General features: G+C 42.1%; 1 protein-coding gene across 4 annotated transcripts in view; it reads right to left on the reverse strand.

Moving 5' to 3' along the window:
• sorcs2 (sortilin-related VPS10 domain containing receptor 2) overlaps positions 1-13,153 on the reverse strand; it is a 612,212-nt gene that overhangs the window by 39,371 nt on the left and 559,688 nt on the right. For all 4 annotated transcript variants that reach the window (XM_078213272.1, XM_078213290.1, XM_078213281.1 and 1 more), the window contains exons 18-21: positions 9,490-9,661; positions 3,091-3,277; positions 2,006-2,139; positions 1,781-1,904 (exon numbers count right to left, since the gene is read on the reverse strand). In XM_078213272.1, the coding sequence (XP_078069398.1) occupies positions 1,781-1,904; positions 2,006-2,139; positions 3,091-3,277; positions 9,490-9,661 (617 nt within the window). The remainder of the gene's footprint in view (positions 1-1,780; positions 1,905-2,005; positions 2,140-3,090; positions 3,278-9,489; positions 9,662-13,153) is intronic.

Consider the following 13,153-nt stretch of genomic DNA (forward strand, 5'->3'; position numbering starts at 1 on the left):
GGTTTATTCATCTTGTTCTTCCTTTGTAATCTAGAATATGGCAGTAAAGTAGACCCGTTAAATACTTTTTCTGGGACACAACATCAGAGTTCTAATACTAAATAAGACTATAATATTTTATTAGAGATTATATACACAGCTCTCCTACTGACAATATAGACTATATTTACAGACCCACAGGGTCAATGCCTCGAGGGAGTGCAAGTTGGGAGAGGGCTCCAGCACCGCAATGTCGATGCCTTAACCCACATTGTGGGCTTTGAGTGCAGTGATCAATTGGAATCTCCGGTTCAGTTAATTATGAACTAATGTGAAGACATTTTTAAAACAGTTGTAATCAGCTTCCACAGCTCTTAATTCTTCCACTTAAGATAGACCCAAACTGACTGGCAAATTTCCAAATGCTTAGTAAGTGTTATTTAGGGCAAACAATAGCTAGTAACAACTTTCCTCTACAATTGCATTTGAAATTGGGTCAGATGATGGCAGAGAATGGAGGAATATTTTGTTGGTGAGGCTTACCACGTATCACCAGCCCAACTAAACCTCCTCCACCACTGGCTGCTCCATCCCCACCTGTCACATGCTATGGCAGTGAGGATGAATGGGTCAGGTACCAGGAGGATTTGCCTTCTATTCACTCCATGTATTGCCACTTTCTGTGGCTGCTCTGTATAACATAGCAATGGACCCTGAAAAACAGCAGTAAAGGTCTTGAAACCTGTTCATGGAGAAGGCGGCCATATAGTGTCCTCTTCTTTCATGTAGTTTCAGACACTTAGGGCACAATCTTACCACCTGTTCACATCACGCTCCCACTGCAGTGAAGACGGAGAATTTGGCGACAAGCCAAATCTCCATTCTTTGCAGCGGGATGGGAAAATCCCGCTGGTGTGAATTGTTGGAAAATTCTGCCTATTGTCTTTGAAGGTCCCTGTCTGAAAAAGAGATTTTTAATGGGACAGCTGTCGTTGTTCTGGTGCATCTGTCCTTTTAAGATCCCTGGTTGCTTATTTTAATGCTTCAGTTTTCCACCCTGGGATCTCTATCGATGGTGGGAACCCTCCCAGGAACCGGATTTACATTCTGGCTGTTCCCTCAACCAAAGGAAGTTCAAGTTCGGGTGTGGATTAGGAGAGGCTGCTGGAAGTCCAGTCTTTGTGGAACTCCATCCAGAGGGAAATCCTGGTGGATATCCTCCAACAACTAATTCCTTTAAACTATAGCTTGCAAATCCCTGAACCAACCAGGCAGTAACATAGCCTATCAACATGTATCATCTGATGAATGGGAAGGCATTTTACAGTATTACAAAAGATCTTCATTCAAAGTTTACCAATTGTTCACTGTAATATATGTGAACTTTTAAAAAATTAATTCTTGGGAGATGGTGGCACTGGCGGGCCAACATTAATTGTGTATCCCTTACTGTCCTTGAATTGAATGGTTTGCTTGATCATTTCAGAATCAGCCACATTGCTGTGCATCTGGAGTCACATGACAGCCAGACCTGGTAAGGACAATAAACTTTTTTCCCAAAAGGACACCAGTGATCCAGATGGGTTTTTATGACAATTGATAATGGTTTCACCATCATCATTAGATTTTTACTGAATTCAAATTGCATCATTTGAAATGATGGGATTCGAAACGTGATCCACAGAGTGTTACCCTGGGTCTCTGGATTACCTGTCCACTGACAATACCACTATGCCACCGCCTCCCCTAGAATTGTCTCGATAAAGGCTCATACTTCAAAGAAATACTTTAGATTTCTTACCAAATATCCTCACCACCTTAGAATCCTGAACCATAGAACTACCACATGAGGCTTGGACTGTGACTTTAACCTGACCATTCTCACTAAAGCTGGTTATGAGACTGTTTTCCAGGGTAAGACGAGGCTGCAAAGAAAAGGTTCAAAAACATGGAAAATGTTATCTCCTATTGTTTTAAACGGTACTTCAGAATTTTAGCATCTGGATATGTGCGAGATGATACCTACCTCAAGGATGTCTCCCAGCCACCACTGGAAGACTGTGAGGTTGGAGTTGCTGGGCTGCACTAATGCTGTCAGATTCACTTGCTGATTCCTACGAATGACTGGCAGTGCCTCCAGGTGCACAACCTGGAGAGGTGCTGAGGAGGCCAAGTGGAATTGGATTAGTAAAACATCTGTCCACAAATGTTGCCCAATTAATCAGTCTCTACAAGATTTTACCTTCAAATGTATTCATCCAATACTTTGGGTAATCACATTTAGATTTTTGGGTTCTGCAAAATTCTTTCAACTACCTAATTTTCTTTGGCTGCATAAACGACATTCTGAAAATTATAAACTCATTTGGGAAGTGTAACACTTACCTAAGTTACACATTAAGTAACCTTGACATAAAATTCCATCCATTCCTCTCACCCAAGCTAATTTATCTTAATCCAAGCTAATTTTCCATTTCCAGCATTAAGTCCTTTGCATATCAATATTTCTTTTGTCTTTGGCATTGTTTTGGTGAAATCCTATCCTGTAATCTAAGTGCATCCATAACAATGCAAATTCTCAATCTCCATTTCTCTTTGATGATAACCCTGGCTCCAAATGATTTATTTCCCATTTTGCAATGCTACATTAAAAGCTGTGAGGTATAATGTCTCATGGACAGCACAAACCAGGTTAAAATAAGAAACACAATGAAATAAAGCCAGGGGAAATAACCCCATTATCACCTGTCCCTGTTACACTATAGCCAAATCCACTCAATTAGGCTTTTGTGCTTTTTAGTTTCCTCTGAAGAATTATAGCACGCTACCAAATATTTTTACATGTCTTTACACAAAGCATGAACATGTACAGAGAAACCAACATTTTTCTGCCTAATATGAAGGTTTCAACTCTTGCAGATGGAAGACTGCAAATTCAACTTGACGGGTTAATTCCTTTCTACTTTAATGTCAAGCCTCTGCACAAACAAATAGGTTGATATGTGGGGTGATTGTCACAATTCATCCAAAATTCCATCTCTAAACTTCTCGTGGAATATTGTCAACAAACATTTTATTGGATTTGTATATTTCCGTGCTGCGCCAACTTACAGTTCACCTGAATGTAAAGCATGGCTTCGTCGGACCCTGCAATGTTTTCCGCTTTCACAGAGACACGGTAGATTCCTGGTTTCTCATATCTGTGTTGAATTGGTTCGTCCATCAGTGTGAGGTTGACATAAATGGCCTTAAAACCATCTCCAAGATCCACCTGATATTTTGTGTTTAATGTATCACCCTAACAAGACAGAAGCAGGATAACAATAAAAGAGCATAAAGAATTGTTGTTTAAAATTAGTTTTATGAGTGAGGAAGACCTGATCACTCATGAGTTCCAAAGTCCCAATTAAATTAATTGTATGGATAATAAGTTACTGTAAGCATTCTATACTCCCTGTCCCATTGAGGACATCTTATGGGTTCCCCGGATAGCTTAATGAATAAAGGTATATCCTGATCTAGCGCCAAGGGGTAGGGATTGGAAGTTTCAACGTCTTATCTCTCTTAAGTTGGCTGATTTTAGCTGAGCATTACAATTTGCCTCAGCATTCACCTTAGCATTCTTGGGCCAGGGAGAGGAAAGGACAGCCAAAAGTACCTGTTCCTTGAAAACAATGCAACAACCCTTCCTGGGGAGTCAGGCAACAAAAGAGTTGTAACTCAACTGTGAGGCTGTCTACAGATGAATAGCCTCCTGGCATTCTCGGCTCAGAAATAAAGAATGGCTGCCTGAGGAAAGATACAAGGAGGCTAGGGATACCTGTGGAACTGATTCCTATTAACAGTTAGCTTCAGGAGAGCAGGAGAAAATACTGCTCATAACATAGCTGTTCTTTTGTGCAGAAGGCTTCTGCACTGCTTATTAAGGAAAATCTGAACAGAAACACAAAATTCTTCGAAGTTATCAGGCAGTGAGCTGCACTTTTCATTTAATTTGCAATCTGTATTCTAAGCTGGAGCAAAAAGAGCATCAGACATAATACGCCAATTGTGGAAAGATCTGCTGTATAAAATTCACTGTCAAATTTGTGGATTTCAAATTCTCCCAAGCCTTGCAAACTCAATTCGCCCACAATCTGACAATAATAATCACCCTCCTGCTTATAAAGTACATATCGATGACACTGCAACACACTATTTTTGACATGATTTATCATACAAAAACAACTAGTCATTACTGTGTGCATATAAATCACACTAACATTTTCCCATTAGCTTTCATATTGACAAACTCAGTTTTGAAAATATATTTGATGTGCTTATCATTCTATTACTTCTGTTCCTTCTGTGCTCATGAAGTTGGTAGATATTTAATCCGAAGGAAGGGAACCCTTTTCATGTTTTCATTGCACTCTAAGCAACCAGCTTTTACAAGTTAATATGGGCAAAACTTGCTCTGTTCCGTTTCCAACTAATTGTCTCAGTGAGAAGGGCATTCAGAGAGCACCAATGTGAAATTTCCTCACAGCTCAGAAACAATTTAGTCCAATTATGAAAACTTATTTTCTGGGGACACAGACTCAGAATTTGATTGATTTTGTTCCAAATATGTTTTATATCAGAATCTATAAAAAAGAGTTTAGCCTATTATTTCATCAGTTTTGATTGATTCAGGATTAACTATGAAGCTGAAAGCCCATCACACAAACCCACTAATCCAATTGCCCCTTGAATGTCAAGAGATGAACCATGTTAATGGTGCAACAGTGAGGTGATGCTTTAAAATGCTTTCCTCCAATATTGTCATTCTGTGTATAGCACTAAGGTGCATGGATCAGAATAATTGTCATGGGGATCCGCATGAGTGGACTTAGACTGGGAGCAAATTATCTCAACTTAATTCTTGATGCCATATGCCATGGCCTTAATAGGTTTTAGCGTGCAATGTGGTCCAGAATTTCCAATTTGGGGGGCGGGGGGGGGGAGAAAGAGTTGGGGAGAAAGGGCGACACACCCCCGCCCCACACACAAGTGATGGCCCCTGATTCTCTTAGTAGAAGAGAAAAGTTAAAAGGATTAAAACTATTGCTAACTCCTGGGTAACCATAATACTGAACACTCAAATATCCATCTGACCATCACCCTGCTCCCACCACTTCCTGACACACCACAGATACCTTCCTGACCCCCTCTGAACACCCTACCACTTAATCCACTTAGCTTCTCCCTAGCTTCTCCAAGTGACTTTAAATTTACCTGGTTTACGGCAGTTAGTGACATAAAATGGTGGTGCGGCTTTGCTTCCCCCAAGGATCCTGGGCTGCTGCACTGCACATTTCTCACCAGGCCTGGGACAGAAGATGAGTGAGAAATGTGCAGCTCCTGACCTGGATGAGCAAAAAAGCGCAGAGTGGCATCCCAACTGTGACTGCCACTCCACGGAAGGACTGGGCCAATGATTCTGAATTTGCTGGCCTGATACCTCAGTTTAATACATTTGTTCTGAACTTCCACCAAATTAATTTGAGTCATCTCTAATCTCTATGTCTGAAAAGATCAGTTAACTATAATTCTATCCTTTTTATGTTTTTAAAAAATTCATTCATGGGATATGGGCGTCACGGGCTGGCCAGCATTTATTGCCTGTCTCTAGTTGCCCTTGGAGGGTAGTCGAGAGTCAACCACATTGCTGTGGCTCTGGAGTCACATGTGGGCCAGAACGGGTAAGGATGGCAGATTTCCTTCCCTAAAGGGTATCAGTGAACCAGATGGGTTTTTTTTAGACAATCAGCAATGGATTCTAATCCATGGCTGATCAATAGCCTGCTCCAGTTTGGTAGGTTAAATCGCTTACTGTAAATCGATCATTGATTCAAGGGTTACCCGTTCCCCCCACCCCACCCTATCAGGTTTAAGTACTTGATAGACACATTCAATCACAGAGACAATGCCTATGCCCACATATGGGAAGTTATTGTTGATCAGATGTCCAGAGTGAAACGGATGCACTGTGCTTCAATGATGCCACATTCCCACAAGAAGCGCTAATGACTTTCATATAATTTTTAGCTGTTTAGTGACAAAGCAAACCAACCAGCCAATGCTAGAATCTTTTGCTCATTCTGGACTATTAATAGAATGTTGTAATCATTATAAAATATATATATTTACTGACAGCAACAATCAAAGGTAGCAGCTGTGATCTTATTAACACATGCAGCTGATTTTATTCCTGTCATTTACGTCAGAGCTACAGCTGATGCTAAAGGCACTCTGTAATTGGTTCCATTTGCTGGCACAATCTGGAAATTTACACTTTCATATGAATATTACTGCACTAATTTCCACATATTTCTGTCAGGATTTCAATGCCGGATTGTGTCTGGATTTTCAGGAAACAATGGCTCCAGTGAGCACCAGCTATTGAAAAGTCGATTTTGCTTTCCAATCCCACCAATTTGGAAAGCTTTGCTGAACTGAAATTTAATTGCCAGCTGATTTCTGACAGGGGGCAGTGTAATTGCTCTCTCTGTCCCTAGGCTAAGCAGGAGGGAGAAATTCAACTAGGGATCCCAGTTCTAATCCCAACAATTGCTGCTAGAAGTAAACAGGTATTGATAACCGTGCAGTTTGACTGCTTTCCGACACTCATTGTCGAGTTCCATACGTTAAAAGTTTAGAAGTTTTAAAGTGTCACAAGTAGGCATACATTAACACTGCAATAATGTTACTGTGAAAATCCCCTAGTCGCCACATTCTGGTACCTGCTTGGGTGCATTGAGGGAGAATTTAGCACGGCCAATCCACCTAACCAGCACGACTTTCAGGGAAGGGGAGGAACCGGAGCATCCTGAGGAAACCCACACAGACATGGGAAGAACGTGCAGGCTCCGCACAGACAGTGACCCAAGCCGGAAATTGAATCTGGGTCCCTGGCGCTGTGAGGCAGCAGTGCTAGCCACTGTACCGGAGGTCCATGGAATCATGAGGGGAAAACTGGAGGTTGGGGAAGAGAAAAAATCAGTACATGGACCAGAGGTCATTAAATTATGGGCTGTTCTGCATTTCCCATGTTAAAGAAATAAATAATTTGCCAAGTCTGTATACTTGCATTGCTATTTACCTGGCCCCTCATTACCACATACGTCTACACACAGGTGTGATATTGTATACGTACTTGTACCACAACCTGCTCTGGAATTAATTTCACAATGAGGAGCTAGTCGCTGTGAATCAGAACAAGGATGCCAAGCAAAAGTCAAAAGATCTGGCAGAGCAGATAGGTTTGAGGTGGTTTATGAAGGTGAAGAAAGATTTGGCAAGGCAGAATGGTTGAGGAAAATAATTCCCAGAATTCCAGGTGACTAAGGGCCTGCTACCAAAGATAGTGAGAAGTGAAAAAATGCTCAGTGGGGTGGTCACAGAGGACTATACGATGTGAGCTGGAAGGGAGATCTGGAAGATTTTACTGATCATTCATTGGCCATGCTAAATTCTCCCTCAGTGTACCCAAAAAGGTGCCAGAGTGTGACGACTGGGAGATTTTCACAGTAACTTCATTGCAGTGTTAATGTAAGCCTACTAATGACCCTAATAAATAAATAGGTGCATTTAATGAATGCTTAACAATGGTCTAAAAAAAAAACACCTTTAAAAGTTAAGATATCAAAGCTGGAATATGCAAAGTAACTAGTCTGCCAAGAACTGTTACTCTTGGATGCCGATTTTCATAAATTACATTTTAAAAAAAGCATTACAGTTATACTACTTTAGTCTCAATCATTTGCAACTAGTTACACTGATTCATTTTTAAAAAGTACAATTACATAGTTTAAGCTCAGAAGCTGTTTGCTGGGTAAACATACTGAAATGTGCAGCACAGCACCATTTGGAACAAGAAGATTCCTGGATCGCTCTCTATTCTGCAATGAACTAGCCAATCTCAGTGGGGGTAATGGATGCCAGGAGATGATAGAACTGGCGATAACTCCAACACTGTTCACAGTGAATGTCTTGCCTCAAACAAAAGGAATAGGCAACTCACTGAGGTGACTGAAGACCACTGCCTGTCGAACTGTACGTCGGCACAAAAGACTGCATTCAGCAGGGTGGAATTAACAATTGCAAGTAAGATAGTTTGAAAGGTTAAGCATTGTGGTAATAGCATATCCTTCAAGGAAAATATTCCATGAGCTAAGCTTGCAAAATGGAAATTACCACAACACATTTTGCATTCACATGGATCAGGAGCAAGAATTTAATTGTTCTAGCTGTAGCAGGAATTGCATACACCATTTAGCCAACTGGATGCGAATTGATACATTTTCATTCTGTGCTCAATTAACAATGTACTGATCTAAAGCTAAGTATGCTATTAAGCCAGCATACAAGTAATGGGTCAATTAAATAGCAATTGGTGACATGTCTCTGCTATGCAATCATGGAGGCAGAGGCTTTTAGAATTGTTTTATCAGCTTGCTCTGTCAATCATTTCTTACCTCCCTCTTTCCTGAGGGTGCTCACCAGGCTACAGTTCCATGGGCAGCAGCTACAATTCCCATGCCTTGCTCAAGTCGCCACTAAGTGTCAGCAAGCTATTTGACTGTAAACCCAGTCCTGTCCTCACCCGGTATATAACATGTGCTTTCAAGAGAAATTGAAATGTGATCAGGAGTAAACACACTGGCCAATTCTTTCACTCCTAATTCAGGGATACTGAGGCACCATTCACTATCACAGCTGTGATCAGTTATCTCAGGGGAAACTGGGAAGTAGACTTGGACTATATGGACCAACTACTTGCATGATAAACTCAATGGATGTGTAGCCTGAAATGCTCAGGATTTCTTACCATTGTGGTCATGACAGCAACAGCTCACATAGACGATGGGTGGGAGAAGTCAACTTGACCACTTGCAATAAAATGAACTGCATAAATTTCATCATAGACCATATACTTAGTACAGTTAGAACAACATTACAATTACAGGGGCTTTGTAATTTCCATTCCTTCTGTCTCCACTTATAGTTCAGACAAATTTACATCAGTTAGAACAAATTTGACCTACCTTTAAGTAGTGCGTGTGTGGTGTTTTTAAATTTCTTCTTTCATAAGATTGTGGGTATCACTAGCAAGACCAGTAATTTTTGCCCAAATCTCTTGAACCGAGTGGCTTGCTAGACCATTTCAGAGGGCAGTTAACCACATTATTGTGGGCCTGGAGCCACATATAGGCCAGACCAGGTAAGATTTCCTTCCCCAGAGGACATTAGTGACCAGATGATAGTTTAATGTCCAGATTTTATGAATTGAATTTAAATTCCACCAGCTGTCATGGTGGAATTTGAACCCAAGTTCCCAGAGCATCATCCTGAGATTCTGGATTTATAGTCCAGTGATGTTAGCACTACACCACTGTCTCCCCACTCTGGATGGGGCACGTGCATGGAGTTTTTGTGTGAGACAGTCTGCAAACTCTAATTTGGTAGAACAAGTTAGGCTCAGATTACCTGACTCTGCATTATCAAGAATGTAACATCATCTCCAGGGTTGACTGCTAGCCTTTCGCCTTTTGTGACTATTCGGAGCCCTTTAGGAGCCATTAATGGGCATCGGTACTGCATGGAGCCTTGTCGTTTGTCCACGCCACCCTTACAGACATTCAGTGCCACCTTCCTGTAACTGTTCAAAATAGGCAGAGCTTTAGCATCCATAGAACATAGAACATAGAACATTACAGCGCAGAACAGGCCCTTCGGCCCACGATGTTGCACCGACCAGTTAAAAAAAAAACTGTGACCCTCCAACCTAAACCAATTTCTTTTCGTCCATGAACCTATCTACGGATCTCTTAAACGCCCCCAAACTAGGCGCATTTACTACTGATGCTGGCAGGGCATTCCAATCCCTCACCACCCTCTGGGTAAAGAACCTACCCCTGACATCGGTTCTATAACTACCCCCCCTCAATTTAAAGCCATGCCCCCTCGTGTTGGATTTCTCCATCAGAGGAAAAAGGCTATCACTATCCACCCTATCTAAACCTCTAATCATCTTATATGTTTCAATAAGATCCCCTCTTAGCCGCCGCCTTTCCAGCGAAAACAATCCCAAATCCCTCAGCCTCTCCTCATAGGATCTCCCCTCCATACCAGGCAACATCCTGGTAAACCTCCTCTGCACCCTCTCCAAAGCCTCCACATCCTTCCTGTAATGTGGGGACCAGAACTGCACACAGTACTCCAAGTGCGGCCGCACCAGAGTTGTGTACAGTTGCAACATAACGCTACGACTCCTAAATTCAATCCCCCTACCAATAAACGCCAAGACACCATATGCCTTCTTAACAACCTTATCTACTTGATTCCCAACTTTCAGGGATCTATGCACACATACACCTAGATCCCTCTGTTTTCACAGATAAACATTCACATTACATGTACAGAGACAGAATAGGAGAAGGGAAAGGTTGCTTGGCACACTGCAGATTCTCTGCAATATATTTGGGATTGTATCTTTCTCCCTCCTGTCATCAGTGCTAGTTCCAAGATGATTACCAGTCTGGAGAGAAAAATATTAATCAAAATTACTCTAAAACAGCAGCTTTGGGAGGCTGCAAGATTACCAATTTCACAAGCAGTCACAAGACTCAATGAAAACAAGCCATCAGCAGGCTGATCAACACCTCATATGTCACAGTTTTATCGCAAAAACACCTCATGAAGAAGCACTTCTGTCATACCCTTGGCTCCAGTGCCATGGAGGCGACCCACATCATACTTCAAATCAGAGCATCAGAAAAACAGATAAACAGCCCCAAACCCACAAGGCCTAAGATTAAGATAAGCCACATTGCTTGCCAAAGTGTTTATTATCACTGCGCTGATGGCCACTTCTGAGCCTTGCGCACTCTGTTTCCTTATGATACTGTTTTGAAATGGAATCGGTCAGTATAGTGCTACATATCACACAGAAAGGTCACACGCAGCACATTGCTCAGCACTGTTGCCTCTGGCTTGGGTCACTGTCTGTGAAGAGTCTGCACATTCTCCCCATGTCTGCATGGGTTTCCTAAGGGTGCTCCGGTTTCCTCCCACAGTCCGAAAGACGTGCTGGTTAGTTGCATTGGTCATGCTAAATTCTCCCTCAGTGTACCCGAACAGGCACCAGAGTGTGGGAATTTTCACAGTAACTTCATTGCAGTGTGTATGTAAGCCTACTTGTGACACTAATAAACAAACTTTAAAAAACACCAAGAAAACGAACATCAGGGGTGAGAGATTCCTTCCAGCTGTCCCTTCTTGATGATGCAGAATAACGAATGAAGAAAACTATGGAGCAAGCCTCATTTTCACATTTGAGGTTTCAATAGTGGAATTGAATATCTTGCAGAATTGTAGAATGCGGCAGCATTCAACTGGATCATTTGCTCATTATACCTGCCCTGGCGTTCAGCTTCATGTGAGCCGCTTTGCCTAACCGCACTCTGTCTTGGGTTACAGCAGTGGTTCCCAAACTTTTCCTCACTGGGCCGCACTCTCAGAATAAAAATTTGCTCATGCCACACCAAATTTTTTATTGATAAGAAATACATTCAAAAACAAAAAAAACAACAACTCCTAGCAGTGCTTGATTCATAACATAGACCACAACTACTTTAGAATATGATGATGGGACATCCAGAAAGTATAAAACAATGCTTGTTTAAACCATGTTTAAATGTTTCCTTGATTGTCCTTGAATCTTCCCGCCACACTTGCCATCCTCTCTCGCCGCACCAGTGTGGCGCGCCGCACCCTTTGGGAACCACTGGGTACAGGAAGATATTGATGAGATGGTCAAATGGGCAGATAAGTGGCAGATGGAATTTAACCCTGAAAAGTGAGAGGTGATGCACTTTGGAAGGAGTAATTTCATTAGGAAGTACACTATGAAAGGTCTGACACCGGAAAGTTCCGAAGAACAAAGGGACCATAGTGTGTTTGTCCATTGATCTCTAAAGGCGGAAAGGCAGGTTAATAGAACATAGAACATTACAGCGCAGTACAGGCCCTTCGGCCCTCGATGTTGCGCCGACCAGTGGAACCAATTTAAAGCCCCTCTAATCTACACTATTCCAATATCATCCATATGTTTATCCAATAACCATTTGAATGCTCTTAATGTTGACGAGTCCACTACTGCTGCAGGCAGGGCATTCCACGTCCTTACTACTCTCTGAGTAAAGAACCTACCTCTAACATCTGTCCTATATCTCTCACCCCTCAAGTTAAAGCTATGTCCCCTCGTGCTACCCATCACCATCCGAGGAAAAAGGCTCTCTCTATCCACCCTAACTAATCCTCTGTATGCTTCTATTAAGTCACCTCTTAACCTTCTTCTCTCTAACGAAAACAACCTCAAGCCCCTCAGCCTTTCCTCATACGATTTTCCCACCATACCAGGCAACATCCTGGTAAATCTCCTCTGCACCCTTTCCAACACTTTCACATCTTTCCTATAATACGGTGACCAGAACTGTACGCAATACTCCAAATGCGGCCACACCAGAGTTTTGTATAGTTGCAGCATGACCTCCTGGCTCCGAAACTCAATCCCTCTACCAATAAAAGCTAACACACCGTACGCCTTCTTAACAACCCTATCAACCTGGGTGCCAACTTTCAGGGATCTATGCACATGGACACCCAGATCCCTCTGTTCATCCACACTACCAAGTATCTTACCATTAGCCCAGTACTCTGTATTCCTGTTACTCCTTCCAAAGTGAATCACCTCACGCTTTTCCGCATTAAACTCCATTTGCCACCTCTCAGCCCAGCTCTGCAGCTTATCTATGTCCCTCTGTAACCTGCCACTTCCCTCCGCACTGTCTACAACTCCACCGACTTTAGTGTCATCCGCAAATTTACTAATCCATCCTTACACGCCCTCATCCAGGTCATTAATAAAAATGACAAACAGCAGTGGCCCCAAAACAGATCCTTGCGGTACACCACTAGTAACTGAACTCCAGGATGAATATTTCCCATCAACCACCACCCTCAGTTTTCTTACAGCTAGCCAATTCCTGATCCAAACCAATAAATCACCCTCAATCCCATGTGTCCGTATTTTCTGCAAAAGCTTACCATGGGGAACCTTATCAAACGCTTTGCTGAAATCCATATACAC

The sequence above is a fragment of the Mustelus asterias genome, chromosome 1 (assembly GCF_964213995.1).
Source record: "Mustelus asterias chromosome 1, sMusAst1.hap1.1, whole genome shotgun sequence".
Classification (NCBI taxonomy): domain Eukaryota; kingdom Metazoa; phylum Chordata; class Chondrichthyes; order Carcharhiniformes; family Triakidae; genus Mustelus; species Mustelus asterias.